This window comes from Phascolarctos cinereus, unplaced genomic scaffold (genome assembly GCF_003287225.1).
Source record: "Phascolarctos cinereus isolate Bilbo 61053 unplaced genomic scaffold, phaCin_HiC Scaffold_726;HRSCAF=1367, whole genome shotgun sequence".
NCBI classification, from domain to species: Eukaryota; Metazoa; Chordata; class Mammalia; order Diprotodontia; family Phascolarctidae; genus Phascolarctos; species Phascolarctos cinereus.
In genome coordinates, this window is record NW_027556098.1 from 114,974,509 (window position 1) to 114,991,546 (window position 17,038).

The window sequence follows — 17,038 nt, forward strand, 5'->3', positions numbered from 1 at the left end:
TTTTACCCTTTAAAAAATATTCCAAGTCCTAGGTTGGCCTCTATTTTACTGAAGTTGACCCCAAGACACTTTCCCTAGAGACCTCAGCTCCCTGAGGCAGTGAATTAGTTTAGAAATCAGAGTTGCAAAATTTTCTTTGTCACTTCTTTTCTTCTTGTCTTTTTACCTTAGAATCATAGTATCTTAGAATTGAAAAGAGTCATCTGGCTCCACATTTTAAAGTTGAGGGAACTAAAGCCCAGTGAGATTAAGTCACTGGCTTCAGGTCACACAACAAGCCCTGTGCCAGAGCCAGACCCGTGTTCTTTCTACTATACCACCACCTCCTGTTTTCTGACAGCAGCTGTGGTCAATGGATAGAAAGTCTGGCCTGGAGTCAGGAAGACCCATACATAAGCCTGGGCAAGTCACTTAACCTCTGTTTGCCTCAGTTTCCTCAATTGTAAAATGGAGATAATAATAACAACTGCTTCCCAGGGTTGTGGTGAGTATCAAATGAGATAATAATTATAAAGTCCTTAGCACAGTGCCTGGCACACAGTAGGCATTTAATAAATGTCGTTGTTGTTACCTTAGGAACAGCTGTGCAAACAATATATATATACCTTTTAATTTAAGGAAGTAGCATCAGTTGCATGGTATCTGGCCCTAAGTTAACTAGCATGTATCTTGGGGACTGGGAGCAAATCTCATCTCTGAGCCATCACCTTCAGAGGCTGACTGACCTTTTCAGGAAATGGGTTTTAACAAATAAGAGGAGAAAGGGTGGATCACAATAATTGTTATTAATATAATAGTATAATATTAATTTCCCTCACATTTAAGTTCAAGAACAAAAGGAGGTCTTCAAAAACAGGTTAGTTACAGACTGAGAAAATTGGGCAGATGATATATATAGGCATCCAGAATAGAAGTAAAATTGTTAATGCCTTTTATTTTGTTAAAAAATGAACATCTTTATAATAATATAGCGGAAATTGATGAGAAAATAAATTGGTATTCAGTATTTCACTTTGTAGTTAGAAATGTGCCTTACTTGTTCTCTACACAAGGGCATTCTTATATTTTATACAATTGTAATTATAAAGATCTCTGAGTCTGATAATGGCTTGTATAACTCCTATATTAGTAGGTCCTACTCTCATGCCACACTGTTGGCGTGGAGGTACCCGGGTTCTTGAGGCTGTGCCAGTTGAGCACAAGCTCTTGCCCATGCTCTCTTTCTGAAGAAGCTCTGAGTATGCATCTGAAAACCCACTGCAGATCTCTTGTTGGAGGACTACTTTAACTATTCTCAGAAAAGATCAATACTAGGTTAGCCTTAAGGTGATGAAGTTTTCACCTGTAGCCTCTCAGAACTAACTTTGATAGTGGTTGCTATCTATGTTGGTGGAGGTACTACCCATACCAATAATGTAGTTACATCTATCTGAACATTTCCATCTTATTTTCTGTCTTCTACTCAATAAAAAATAAAATCTAAATTTTAGAATTGGCAGAGACCTTAGGAATCATCTCAATCCTCATTTAACAAGCAACTTACACAAAGTCACATAATTCATTAATTGCAGAGTTGAAACTAGAACTCAATACTTCAAATAGATAAATTTTTCTCACTGTGCTAAAATTTCATCTCCATAATAAAATTAATGTAACCTCATGTAAAAACATTATTGTAAAGAGTTTATTCTAATAAAGATCAAATTTTCGAAATTGAAGGAGAATAAGGATGCTTAGCCTTAAGTATTAACATCTCATCAGAAAGCTTGCTTTTTTTTTAACTAGCCAAATTTTTTCTATTTCTAACTCTGGTCATTTACTTTCCAAACTCTCGACATTTTTTATAAGCATTAGATCATAGATCTATGACAAGAATGGACCTCAGAAGCCTTCCAGTCCACCTTCTTGTTTATAAATGAAGAAACTGAGGCCCGGGAAAGTTAAGTGACTTGTATTATAGATTCTTGGGCAGCTAGATGGTGCAGTGGGTAGTGTCAGGCCTGGAGTTAGGAAGACTCATCTTCCTAACTTCAAATGTGGCCTCAGATACTTACTAGCTGTGTGACCCTGGGCAAGTCACTTAACCCTGTTTGCCTCAGTTTCCTCATGTGTAAAATGAGTTGGAGAAGGAAATGGCAAACCACTCCAGTATCTTTGCTAAGAAAATCCCCAAAATGGGGTCATGAAGAGTCAGACCTGACTGAAATGACTGAACAACAAATCATTGATTCTGAACTCTAGATTGTATTTTTTGCATTTATAATAACATGTAATTTTCATGTATCTTTTACAGCAATTTGAGGTTTCTGATGATAGCATTAGCCTATGCTATACCTCTAGGTGTATTTGCTGGCTGGTCTGGAGTTCTGGATTTAATTTTAACACCAGTTCATGTCAGCCAAGTAAGTATTTTTCTTGCTTAGATTATAGAGGTATTTTAACCTATGCAGATTGCAATATTAATAGCATTCTAACTAAAATAACAAATAACTTGTTATTTTAGCTTCATAACTTTTAATCCATTACTACCATACTGTCATTTGAAAAAACAAAAACCTTACATGGTAACATGCTGAGAACTTCACATAAAGGAGTTGTGCAATGAAAGAATTTTTAAAATATATCAGCTTCCTTTGGTTATAGTAACAACTACTTATTTCTTGCTTCTTTGGGTAATGAAAAAGATACTTATAAATGATTTTTTTAAGGAAAAAAAAGATGAGTTTTGTTGATTGATTCTTTTCCTCACCTTTATTTTCAATACCTGATCTCACCCCAGACTTTATGGGGCTGTTTTGTACTTTGGCAAAATTAACCTGGCCAACTGAAGTAGAGGGTGGAAATAAGGAAATCCATTTATACTCTTGTATTCCATAAGAAGGACCTGAACCAAAGTAGTGGCAGCAAAAAAAAAAAATGAAAGGAAGAGTAGAGGTGAAACAGACATTGTAAAGGAGATTTTCACAAGGTTTAATGATTGGATATGAGAAGTGAGGACAGGTAGGAATCTGAGGTTTCCAACAAGGATGACCAGGGAAATTGTGGTGCTGTTAAACAGAAAAATGGAAATTAGAAAAAATACCTGTTTTGTTTGGACATGAGAAGATAATGCGTTTACTTTTGGTATTGAGTTAATAAATAATCCCTTGCATTTGTATAGTGATTTACAGTTTTAAAATGTTAATATATGTCTTATGCTTTTTATCTTCCTAACAACCCTATGGGGTAGGGTTTCTTAACAAAGTATTGTTATTAAAAACAGAGTCTGGAGTTAGATCCCTTTTCCAGGGCCCCAACAGCTAGTAAGTAGTCAGACTCAGGTTTTCTGATCTTCTCATTCCATGCTTAAAGCTTTTTCTTTATAAAAAATGAACAAAATCAATTTTTGCTTCCTTCCCTCCATTTAAAAAAAAAGAAAAGAAAAGAAAAAGCAATTGCTTGTAATAAATACATATGTAGTCAAACAGAATAAATTCCTGTGTTGGTCATGCCCCAAAAAATATCTCATTCTGCATCCCGAGCCTATCACCTCTCTGTCAGAAGTGGACAGCATCCTTTTTTGTTGCTCCTTTGGATTTGTGGCTTGTCATTGGGTTAATCAGAATTCGTAAGTTTTCCAAAGTTGTTTGTTTTTATAGTGTTGTTGTTACTATATAAATTATTCTACTCGTTTTGCTCACTTTATTCCAAATCAGTTCATACAGATCTTCCCAGGTTTCACCAAAAGCTTCCTTTTTATCATTTTCTTACAGCACAGTAGTATTGCATTATATTCGTGCACCATAATTTGTTCAGCCATTCCATAATTAATAGGTACCCCATTAGTTTCCCATTCTTTACTGATAAATGAAAAAAGACCTACTATGAATATCTCCGTACCTGTGAGTCTTTTTCCTCTTTCTTTGATGTCTTTGAGGTATATAGTCTTAATAACAGTATTTCTGGGGCCATGGAGTTTGCAGGGTTTACTGACTTTGGGTACCTATTTGCAAGTTGCTTTCCAGAATGGCTGTACCAATTCACAACTCCACTAATAGTACATTAATGAATGTCTGGTGCTTTTTTTCACTGTTATACTTTTCTGTGAAAACATGGAAGTCTGGTAGAAACGTCCTGTAGGCTGTTGGAATTATGAGGTTAGAAAGGTGAGGGCAGAAACAGAGGTTCGAGGACATCCACATAGAGGTGATAGTTCAGCTATGGAATTGGGACCATAGGATCATAGATTGATATATTCAGAACTGGAAAGGTCTTTAGGGGCCATCTAATCCAAACCTTGCATGCATTGGACAAATGAGGAAACTGAGGCCTGTAGAGATAAAGTGACTTGCTTAGAGTTGCATAGGTGGTAGGTCACAGAAACAGGATGTGCATCCAGATCGTCTTGACTCCAAATCCATTGCTTTTTCCACTTTACCAAACTGCTCTCAATCTCTGAAAGAGAAAAGGAAGCGGTAAAAGGCAAAGGCAGACTGATCTTGAACAGTGCCTACATTTTGTTTTGTTGTTCTTGGCTTTTTTTAGCTTGTTGTTTTTATGTAGTTGCTTTTTTTTAAGTTTTAGTGATAGTTTTTGGTTTTGTGTTTTTTGAATGCTGAAAGCAAATCACAATAATCTCTACCACCACAGTGGCAGAAGTAAAGAAAAATGAAAACACTAACATTTGGGAAGCAAGTTAAAGAAGACAGTCAAGGAGGGGCAGCTAGGTGGTACAGCGGATGAAGTACCAGCCCTGGAGTCAGGAGGACCTGAGTTCAAATCCAGCCTCAGACACATAACACTGACTAGCTAGGTGACTCTGGGCAAGTCACTTAACCCCAGTTGCCTCACAGAATAAACAAACAAACAAGAAGACAGTCAAGGATATGTGAGAGATGTAGGAAGAGAACCAGGATAGTAGAGGGTTATAGGAGCCAGTGAAGAAGAGTATCTAAAAGGGAAAAAAAATCATTAATTATGGGAAATACTGCAGAGAAAATGCAAGAGGCAGTGGGAAAAGGCACACTGAATTGAGTGATGAGGCAGAGCCACTGGTGATTTCTGAGAGAGTTGTTTAAATAGGAACTTGGGTCAGAAGCTATATTTATAGCAAGGGACAAAGGAGGTTCTTGGTAAGGAAATGAAGGTCAGCGGGTGTTGCAAAAGTTTAACTATGAAAGGGAGAAGGGAAATGGGAGAGTTTCTAGAAGAAAAAGCAAGATTGTTTTTTCAGACTAGGGAGACTTGGACTTGTATCTCACATTTGAAAGCCCACCGTAAGCCCCACATCTACCATGAAGTGTTCCCAGATTACTGCAGCCAATATATATATTCATTTATACATTTATACTTACAATACATATGTAGTCAATATTGTACAGTTTAATACTCAGTTGTTATCTGATCAAGTTATATTTTAGTTCTCTTCATTTAGTCAGCTTGTAAACTCCTTGAGGGGCAGCAAAATTTGATTCATAGGAACCAAACTATTTATTTTGATTTGTTTATTTTAAATATTCAGATAAAGTGTTGCTTTGAACATGAGTTCCTTGTTTTATCAGTTTCATTAGAGCTAGCATGGTATAGTGGCTGTAGCTTGGAAAATGTGTGTTCAAGCCCTGCCTCTGACACTTACTAGCTGTGGCCCTAGGCAAGTCACTTAATCTTTGTGTACATCAAACAACTCCCTACACTTTCTGAGTGATAAGTTAACAGATCCTTCTTGTATTCAGGTATTTCATTAAATCTTCTTTCCTACTAGATTTTTATAATTCTTATTTGCCAATTACCTACCAAGTTGTTGGTCATTGGAGATCTTTTTTCCATTTTATTCTAAATAGTAGTGTAATAAATAACCTAATGCTAAATATTGTCCCTTTTTTCTTTAATCAGGTAGATGCTGGCTGGATTGGATTTTGGTCTATAGTTGGAGGCTGCATTGTTGGAATAGCTATTGCAAGGTGAGAATGAGTCATGCTTCATTTTAAAATTCTTACCTTCTTAAAGTAGACTGTGGATATATTTAGGTTTGTCATTGATTTCCACTTCTTTACATCAAGGAAGACACAGTTACACATATATTTTCCTAGTTGTTTACTGCCGAATGCAGCATTACAGTTTTAATTTTTATTTTACATCTCCTTCAGTGTCCTTTGTAATTCTTTTTTTTCCCATAGGCTAGAACTGAATGCTTTCCATAGGATGATGAATAATTGACAAGCCACTCATGGGATAAGACAGGGAAGAGGGTTATGTTTTAGAATGGAGGGGGAAGGGGGAGTGCAGAATTAGTACAGAAACAGAACTTTGTGTGAAGGAAGCATCTTTTACTGATGTGATTGTAAATCAAGAACGCAGGTGGTTTTAGTGGTACACAGCCAACTAACTTAACAGTGTGAGAGTTAGAATATTGTAGCTAAGAGCAAACCACTAATCATCCGATGATAGGGTCTTCTTTTCCACTGAAACATCAAAATGAGACTTACTTTGAAAGGACAAGGTACAATCAGGAGCAACCCTAAGACCTTCAGAGAGGCACTTTCCTAGACAGCCTTTACAGATTTGGGCATGTGTGGTTTGTAGGAGATTGGGGCATGAAATCTAAAGGTAGCTCATGTAGAGGATGGCTGTCACATGGAACCAAAGGCAGGAAAGAACCACCCAGTGGAGCTGCTTCCAGCTGGGCATGGGCCCAGAGAATCACAGGTGGAAACTAGAAGAGCCTACATGCAATGCCTACTCAGAGGTCAGAGGTGAGTAGTCCTCAGCCAGCCCTGGATAGCTTCAGAGAAGGCCACCCTGCTACTATTTTATGACATGAATAAAAAGGATCAGAGGCCCATGAACTTTTGACTTGGTCATGTCATAAGAAAACTATTAAAGCTCGAAACCGTACTAACCTCTCCTCATTTTATAGATGAGGACATTGGGCCCAAAGACACCAAGAGACTTGCTAGTTGTCGTTGCTAATTAGCGGCAGAGTTGGGGCTCTAACCCAGGTGTCATTCATTACTTTTAAGCGTGGTGTTCTTCCCACTACACCAGTGGTTCCCAACCTTTTTGAGCATCATGACCTCTTTTTCACATCAAAAGAAAGTTCACAGACTCCTCTTTATGGGGAGCTGAGTGAAGATTTTAGAATAACCATGCTTGGTGTGCATATAGATTTGAGGACTCCATGGCTCTCAGGTTAGGAACTTAATCCACCATACTTCATTTTGAATTGGTACAAAGTGATTTTCCAGATGGGTTCATCTGGCCTTATATAAAGAGGTGCATCTGTAGGTAATTATGCAGCATTCTGAATATAGGCTGAAATATAGGATTTGTAGCCATGATGAAACAATGTTCACTTTTATATCGCAGAACGTGGTATAGAGGAGGTCCCCTGTAGATTTCATGCAAGCTGATTTTAGTTACTAAGATCCCCCAAAAGATTCTTGATGCTAAATTTGAGTAACAGTGTTCAAAGAAAAGTACAATGACCTTTTTTTTTTCCTAATCAGGGACCACTGATTAACAAAAATAGACGTGAGGGCCATGCAAACTGAACACCAAGTTGAGAGGGCTAATTAATATGTTATATGACAGAATCAAGATTCAAAGTAAGCTAGCAATTCATAACCGAAAGGTAAAATTTAACACGGCTATCTCATATGTACAGTATTTACACATTGTTTTCCCCATTAGAATGTGAGCTCCTTGAGTGCAGGGGCAGTGTTTTTGTCTTTCTTTGTATTCCCATCAATTAATACAATGACTGGCACGTAGTAGGTGCTTAGTAAATGCTTGTTGGCTGACTGACCAACTGATTTAGGTTCAAAAATCAGTTTCTAAGGTAGAAGAGATGACAGCAGTTAATAGCAAGGCTTTTGGCTGACTGTAGGTTCAATATGAACCACTACAGGGATGTTCCTGCTAAAAGGACCGTATCTTTACCTGCATTATGTGAGGATCAAAGGACATACTGGTCCTGGTTCACTCTGTACTAGCCAGTCTGCAACTGCAGTGTCTCGTCTTCAGTTCTGGGTACTTTCTCTTTAAAAGGGACATTGGACAACTTGGATGCATCTGGAGAAGGGTACCCCAGATGATGAGGGCTGCGGGAGCTCTTTTGAGGAGCACTCGAAGGAACAAGGGAGATTTAGTCTGAAAAACCAAAAGACTCAGTGGAGTTTTTGTAGCTGTCTTTAAATAAAGGGCTGACGTGTGAGAGTGAGTAGACTGATTCTGGGTTACTTCAAGAGAAAGGAACTAAAGAAGTTGGGTAGAAGTTAGAGAAAGATGGATCTTGATTACTGTGTATGGAAGGAAATTCCCAATAATAAAACAGGCAGATTTGTAAAGTGATGAGTTCCTTGTCATTTTGTCCGAGTAGGTGCTGGCTGCCCTTCTGTCAAGGATGTAGTGCATTGAAATCTCTTCTACAGTCCCTTTCAAATTTTTGATTTCTATGATTTTTAAAAATTAATCAGGTGCTTTTTTTTTAAAGCAAGGAATTGTATGTTCTACTCCCTTTTAAACTAGATCAAAGATTAAATTTAAAATGGGGTACATAAAACTTTTCAATAGGTATAAGGCACAGTGGCTCTGAAACTAAGGTTCAAATCTTGCCTCTGACACTGGCTGTATGACTTTGGATCAGTCACATAACTTCCTAATTAGTAGAATGAAAGGACTGACCCTTCCTGCTCTAGAGCTACCAGTATTGTCTTTTTCTTTTCTTTTCTTTTCTTTTTTTTTTGGTGAGGCAATTGGAATTAAATGACTTGCCCAGAATCACGCACAGCTAGTAAGTGTTATGTGTCTGAGGCCAGATTTGAAGTCAGGTCTTCCTGACTCCAGGACCAGTGCTCTATCCCCTGTGCCACCTAGCTGCCCTTTTCTCTCCATTTCTAATCATTTACAAAAGAGCAGTGTTAAAGAAGAAGGGATAAAAAGATATGGATCAACCTTCCTAAAACTTCTTCTAGAGAAAGAAATAACTACACTTTAAATTGCTGTTTTAAGCAAGTAAACATTAATTAACAAATGGTTTTGAGTCTTTCTTAAAGTTTAGGAGCAGACTTTTTTGATGGCTTCTTTTCCCCTCATTTTCAGGGAAGAAAGAGTCTGTCCTCTTTTAGGGAGTCTCTGTTTTCATTTTATTAACTCAGTCTCAATAACTCATTGAGAACTTACTATGTGCCACTCATTGTGTAAGTATTTGTAGGAAATAAAAAATAAGTAAGACATAGTCTTTCAAAACAGTTTAAAATTTTTAATAGTTGGGAGAGAAGATATGCAAAACATTTAAGGAATGATTAAGTGCCAAAGGGAATTGATCATTGTGCGCTGGAGTATTGAGGAAAAGCTTTGTGGATGACAGACAGGCTGGGCCTTGATAGAAGCACAAGGGAACAGGGAGGCAGGATGAAATTTAATGGGTTGTGGGAGGGAGTGAAGTACTATTCCTTTTAGGGTTCAATGCAGAAGAAGAGTGATAGCAGCTGAAAACAGAGATGAAAGGTTAAGATGATTCTTTATCCTCAGAGCCTTGCTTTCCCAAACCAAATATTGATTTGGCAAAAAAAAAAAATCTGGCTGTTTTGTGAGTGAAACAGAGTATTTGAAATTGGGACTTTTCTGGAAAAGCTAAGATATATGGTGGGGTGTATCCTGGAGAGACCTAACATAAAGGATAACATAGCAAAAAGGAATATGTAGCAAGTAAGTGAAGAGTGGGAGACGGGCAGAGAGGAGCTTACAGGCGGTGATGGGGACTTTCGGAGCAGCCAAAGTCCAGTGTGTGGCAGCAGAAGAGAAGTGAGAGGTGCCCTGGGGGCCGCTAGGTGGCACAGTGGATGGAGCACCGACCCTGAAGTCAGGAGGACCTGAGTTCAAATCTGGCCTCAGACCAAATACTTGACACTCACTAGCTGTGTGACCCTGGGCAAGTCACTTAACCCCAATTGCCTAAAAGCAAAAAAAGAAAAAAGTGAGAGGTGCCCTGAGCACAGTGAGTGGGGTGTAGGGCAGAAGATACAGAGCTCTCTAAGTTGGTTGGTAGCCCCAAGGCTCCCGATTATGACCCCCAGGGGTGGAGGCTACAAACAGCTCCTCCAGGGGAGGAGATGTCTCTGATTCCAGGGCCAGCACAGAGACTCATAGGCATGAGTTGATGATGGCCCCGGTACTGTTATTGGTGTCCCTGGTGCTAGAGGTCTCAGCCTGCCTCAGGTGGCTTGGCTCAACTCAGCTCAGCGCCTCACCCACAACCTGGCCTTTGTGCCCAGCAACAGTCAAGTAGGCATCAAACATGAAAGATGGTAGCAGGCTCCAGAGTGTCATTTTTTTACGTTACCAAGTACCCCCCAGCCCTGCAGGTACAGCACCACTTGGCAGGTGAAGAGTGACAAGACACTGAAGCGGTGAGTTTGCTGGGTGTGCTTCTCTGCCTTTATGAGGGTTTATTTTTCCCCTTCTTGGGACCCTTTAGGCTTTGCCAAACCACAGGGATATGTAGATAGTTCAAGGGAACCTGCGGCCTCAGGGCCACATCTTGCCTTCTAGGTCCTTGGGTATGGCATTTTGACTGAGTCCAAGTTTTACAGAACAAATCCTTCTGTTAAGGGGATTTGTTCTGTGAAATGTGGATTCAGTCAAAGGGCCGCACTTGAGGACCTAGAGGGCCATATGTGGTCTGTGGGCCGCAGGCTCCCCACCCTTTAGGCAATGCTGAAGTAGATTATCTTTTCAGATCCTTTCCAACTCTAGTCATCTATGATACCTATATTCTGACAATAATTTTGAAGTAGATTTATTCCTATTAGAGACAAGGAAGGCTCTCCAGGCTAGGCCAGGTGTCTTTTGAGATAACTTTAACACATCTTCCTCCTTTCATTGCAGAGGTGGGAGACTATGGGTGTTTCATGTTGCACATATTTTCAGACTTTGTTGCTGTCTCAGAATTTGCTTAACTGTTTTTTCCCTTGTTACATGGGAAAACACATGAGGGTTGGGGATCCTTTTAGTATCTATAATTTTTCTTATTTAAAAAAATATTCATCATCTCTTTTCTTCTAGTGTTTTTTTAAAATGTCTAAATTTTGTACGTCATAAATATTTCCCAATATTTTCCTCCTCCCAGAGAGCCATCCCTTGTACCAAAAAAATTAAAGGAGAAAGAAAAAAACAGCTCAGCAAAACCAAGTGTGGCATATGCAGAGTTCAACACCTAGAGTGCCCCACCTCATCAGAGAAGGGATGGAGGGAAATTCTCCTATCTCTTCTTTGATGCCAAGCTTAGTAAGGTTATTTTTTATTTTTGAGTACTGTTATGATCTTCACCCATAGTGTCAAGACATTTTTAGGATGGGAATGCTGAACTTGGGAATCAGGAGAGACCTGGTTACTGTGTGACCATGGACAAGTCACTTATCTTCTTCAAATGTCAATTTTCCTCATTATAATACTGGTATGATACCTATAGCACCTATTTCCCAGGGTTGTTGTAAGACACGAATGAGATAATATAAGTAAAGCGCTTCATGACTGAAAGCATATAAATGCCAGCTGTCATTTTTATAAGAGGGGAGAACAGTTTACTTTATCCAGGGGAGAAAAAAAAGTGATGGAAACGTCAGTCCCCAGGTCACTTAACACATTTAACCTAAATTCCCATCAGAGTAGCCATTCTGCTTTACCAGATATGGGAGGGCCTAATTACATCTTTTGGGGGAAGAAAGAGTGGTGTTAAATCAAGTTTGTAAGTCACGAAGCGTCCAAACGCTTAAGGATATTTGACGTCGTGTACTTTTGTATCTAGACTTAAACCCACTAGCGGTACTGGGGAAGGAAAAAATAAACTGACACTGTAATTTCTAAAATCCCACATCTAAGGTTTTGCCTGTTAGCAGCTTGTTGAACTAAAAATAAAAGCCCCCCAAAAGGGAGATAGCTACTGTCAGGGAAGGCACTTACTGACATTGAAATACATCAGTCTGTCATACTTGACAAGAATCATACCTAATTTTTCTAATTACAACTTCTATCCAGTTTCATTCAGTCATCATTGATTCAGCCATACAGAGATAAGTACTGAATAGGCCAAAGAAGGAGCAATCATCCATCAAAAGTGACATATAATAAATATGTTCTATTCCATTTTCCCCTGTAGCTGCTTTAGTTTTAACTATATGTTGCTAGAACAGGAGGGACAAATTTGGAAGCAGCCATTAGGGTTTTTTAATTATCTCAAAAGAAAGGTTATGAGTGCGGAAAAATATTGTGACCTTTTGCAGTCTGACTTCAATGTCACATCAATTACAGAGATATTAGCATCCCTTAGACTTAACCTTTGCCACATTAAAGCCCTGCTCTGTATTTACTGTGGTCCTTTGAGTGTATGCTGTGGGACCTCTTTTTGGAAGAGACCACATATCTGTAATTGTAATTGTGGTAATATTGATAGGTCAACAGGCTATTTAGTTTGGGGATGATTGGTTGCTTTAAATGAATAGGATCTTCTTGGGTTCTGAGACTGGTCTCTTTTGATAAGTCAGAGACCTTTATGATCAGCTTATTTCCAGAGATAACCAGGTCCTGAAAAATTTGACTCATTCAAGTTCATTTGAGGCTGATTTGTCCTAAAAAGTCTATTAATTTACAGTGGAGAATATACTTGGAGGATATGCAGATTAGCTCTATAGGATATTTCCCCTCTCTGGAGAATGGATCCTCCCAGGAGACCTAGTTATAGATCCAGGGTTTGATTAATGAATATAAAATTAGAACTGAAGGAATTGTATGTTGTTAAGTGATGTTTCAGTCAAAAGTCTATGTGAATAATAGACCATTTGTCTAAAAACCAGACTGCCCTCACCTCTAGGTTTACTTTAATACTTCAGAAGTTCTATGATTGGGGCAGCTAAGTGGATGAGCTCTGGTTTTGGAGTCAGGAGGACCTGAGTTAAAATTTGGCTTCAGACACATGATACTTACTAGCTGTGTGACCATTTAACCCCAAATGCCTCACCAGAAAAAAAAAGAAGTTTTGTGATTTCATCAATGTGATTTGACTTCCACATTTAACACTTGCAATGTTTTCACACCTCAGCAGATAATTTTATGGGTTTCTCTGACCAAAAAGATTCCTCACCTGGAGATGAGACTCCAAGAACAGTCCACTGCCAGGCACATGCTTGGAAGCTTTTCTAGCTTGGCACAGTCCACCAGAGCCTTTATTACTTTGGCCTGCCTTTTGAAAACCTGCAGTTACCTCTTAGGAGCTGCTCTGAGCAGTCTTGAGAAAACTGACTTTCTTTAACTTTACCTTTTCCATATTCCGTGAGTACCATTTTTCATTTTGTCTCTGTGTCCCCATTGTCCAGTATAGTGCCTTGTACATAGTGGCTGATTAATAAATTCTAACTGAATGAATCCGTGATATGATTAACCTCAAAACAAAACAAATGTAAAATCACATTCAGATAAAGGGAGAGAAAAATCTGCCTCTGGTTCTTTGCTGTTCTTTCTTCTCAAGAGGCCCCAGAAAAACCAAAAGCTCCTCAGTAATGGACCAGTGGGAGTAGGGGCAAGGGAAATGGACCAGTGACATTTATATAAAAGTACCTTGTGTGTGTAGAGTGGCATTGATTAAGAATCTGGCTGTAGCTTGGGAAAAGCAACATCACTTGCAAGTCCCTTAGAGGCAAATACCTAATTTAAAACTATATTTCTCTATATGGAAAACAGGTAAACTTTGCCACTATTTGTTATTAAAAGTATTTTTATTTAAATTTTGAAGGCCTGGACCTACTTGAAATTCCCTTTCCCTTCTACATTCAATGAGTCGGGGGAAGAGGATCATTTTTTCAGTTGTGTCCAACTTTTCATGACCCCACTTGCTGTTTTCTTGGGAAAGATACTGGCTGGAGTGGTTTGCCATTGCCTTCTCCAGATCATTTTACTTATGAGGAAACTGAGGCAAACAATGTTAAGTGACTTACCCAGGGTCACACAGCTGGTAAGTGTCTGAGGCCATATGTGAACTTGGGAAGATGAGTCTTCCTGACTCCAGGCCTTGCACTCTATCCATTGCACCACCTAACTGCCCAGGGGAGGTAGAGGTGAATTAATTATTCCTAGGCCTGGAAACCAAGCATGTCACATTTCACTTTTATTTCTAAAAGCTCTGTTTTGTGGAATTAGCAAAGCTGGCATTTGGGGAAACTTGTCAAATAGGTATAGTTTTTCTTTGGTTCCTTTTCTTCTCCCTTGCTGTACCCCTTTTCCTCTCTCTTTGTATCCTTCCTCTCCCAGGTACCTATTCTGTGTTTCTTTCCTACAGGGTCTCCTTGCTGCCAGGCCATGTCAAAGCATCTCCAACAAGGTGTAAATTTGTAAATGGTTGGTGAAGTTGTGAATTCAGTGGTTTTGCAGGATTCAGAGCAGGAACAGAAGCAGACAGGGCATATATTGAGACTTATAAAAATAGCAAGATTCGAGGTAGTCAAGATAGAATACACCAGCAAACAAAGCCAAGGACTGAGAGGTCAGAGAGGGCTCAGGTAAAAGCCTAGGCACTAGACTTCACCGTAAGAGTGCTACTACAATTATGGTATTATCTCTGTGGTTCTGTTGGCTTTTATCCAGGTAGGTGAAAAGGGTCCCTAAGTCTTCCTGGCCCCTGATAAGAGTTCTTTGGAGGGCCCTTATATAAGTACTGTGCCTCGTCATCCTCAGACTCACGTCTAGAGAGTCCATAGCCATGCTTGTGAGCCCCTTAAGAACAGGAGCTAACCCACTCTTGCCTCTCTTTGTATCAGAAGTGATTGGCACAATGCCTGGCTTATGGTGGTCACTTAATAAAAGCTTATTGATTGAGTGACCATATTGGACCATGTAGTCTGGACTAACTTAGTGGTTCATTTGTTGGAGAATCTGTGTCTGCTTGGACTTCTCTAGAGATGGCTGGCTGGAGATGGCATCAGTTTCTTCTTGCTTCACCAGGGTTTCTTGGATATCCAGGCCTGACCAGGATTTAAAGGAGGATTAGTGTATCACCTATTCTAAAGATAATTTGCATTTTAACAAAGAAATATGGCCCTAGTCAACTTGAGCCAAAGGGACCATTCTTAGTAGCTGTCTGATCTTGGGCAGGTTATTTAATTTCTGTTGGCCTCAGCTTCCTCATCTACAGAATGAGATGTTTGGACTAGATGCCTCTCAGGGTCCTTCTTGTTGTGCTCTATAATCTAAGATCTGTGATCTTATGGTGTGCAGTTTATAAGCCAGTCAAATGGAAAAGGCACTGGGTGGGGGCAGGGACCTTCCCAGTCCTTTTGAAATCACAATGTGAATGTTGTCCTTTATTGAGCTTAATAAGTCCAACCTTGGTCAACTAACAATTGCCCTAGTTATAAGTTTTTTTCTCCGTTTTAAGTCAAGTTTTATAAGTAAATGTTTTGTTCCTTATGCTGCAAGTATTTTAACTTCTCACTCCTTCCTGAAGCTTCTGGGCTCATGAAATTTATAAATCTCAAAGATGTGGAACAGCCTAAAAACTCTTCAATTTAGGTACAGTATTAAATTTTAACAAAATTTTATTCCGATATCTTTTTATCTCCCACCTTCACAATAAGTGCTAGAGGCTGAATAGGAGGTAGCCTTTTCCTTTCTGAGGGGAATTCTGACCAGAAAGCATTTTGCTTAAGAAGTGTGAAATGACATTTTAGTGTTCACCTAATTTTTCAGGCCAAGGGAGATAATTTACTGGGCATCAGCATTTTCATGGAAAGAAGGATATATGAATTTACCTGACTCTGTCTTGTGAACCATTCAGCTCCTTTTCAAAATGTAAGGATTGTTCCTGCTTTCCTGTCATATGGCCCCATTTCTTAGCTTTATAACTGCCTTTTCTTTAGAACTTTTCATTTTTATTCTCATGCTATCACTATATACCTCTCTCTTTTTTATTTACTTATTTATATATGTATGTGTGTGTATATCTATCTATCTATCTATCTATCTATCTATATATATATATATATATATATATATATCTTTTATTAAGTCTTGCTTAAAGTTCAGCTTAATTTTTTTAAATTAATGTTCTGGTAAAACTGATATTTTTGTAACTTCAAGCTTTATTGGAAACATTTGTATGTCAAATCACAGGCACATGATAGTTGCTAAAGGCCAGAACAAAGTACCTAGGTTTGAGTCCCATTTTCACCATTCATTGCCTTTGTGACTTTGAACAAGTCACTTTTCCTCTCTTGGCCCTAGTTTCTTCATCTGTAAATTGAAGGAGTTGAATCGTATGACCTCTGAAGTCTCTTGCAGCTGTAAATCCATGATCTTACCATTTTAATTCATGCAGATTTTGAGTAGCAGCTTCTGGCTTCAAGGAAATAAGAGCTGAAGTTCAGAAGGGAAGCAGATCCCTTCTTTTTTATTGATAAACTTCTGTTTCAGTATATCACTCACCCACACACTCAAAATTAGAATTTCTGGCCCAGAGTAGAAGTCTGAAACATTGTTAAACCAGTGATTGCAAGAAGGAATCTTTCTTACTGAAAAAAAAAATAGTCTTATAGTTCACAGATGTTCTATTATATAGCTTTTTTCTTTCTCTTTTTGCTTCTGTTCATGGATGAAGAAGCAAGAAAACTAGTAGCAGTGAGGAAACATTAGGAGACTCAAAGTCACCAGAGGCAAGAACTTGTAATGTGTAGTTAAAGCAAACAAATACTGCCCATTATTGAATGGAAGCAGGTAGTTAGGGCTCTCTTACCAGAGAGATGAACCAAAACAATGGCTTTTGACACCCATTTTCTCTGAGGGGAATGGCTGTACATATGTTCAGCAAAAGCTTTTGATTCAAACTATAAAAATTCAGGATGAATTGAAAGAGGTATTCTCTTCAAGTCTTGGTAGAAAACTAGGATTGGAATAAATTGTGATTGATAATAAATAAGTACTAGTGAAAAAATACTTTTGCTTATGTTTTCATTGTGTATCTTTTTTTCTTGATCTAATGGCAAATCATCATTTAAGATATGGTAATTAGTAATAA

The 17,038-nt window shown here is 38.6% G+C and overlaps 1 protein-coding gene across 1 annotated transcript in view; it reads left to right on the forward strand.

Moving 5' to 3' along the window:
- The window catches only part of SLC49A4 (solute carrier family 49 member 4), a 122,634-nt gene that overhangs the window by 62,064 nt on the left and 43,532 nt on the right, over window positions 1-17,038 (forward strand). The window contains exons 5-6 of the mRNA XM_020985954.2: window positions 2,294-2,402; window positions 5,872-5,939. Coding sequence (XP_020841613.1) covers window positions 2,294-2,402; window positions 5,872-5,939 — 177 coding nt within the window. The remainder of the gene's footprint in view (window positions 1-2,293; window positions 2,403-5,871; window positions 5,940-17,038) is intronic.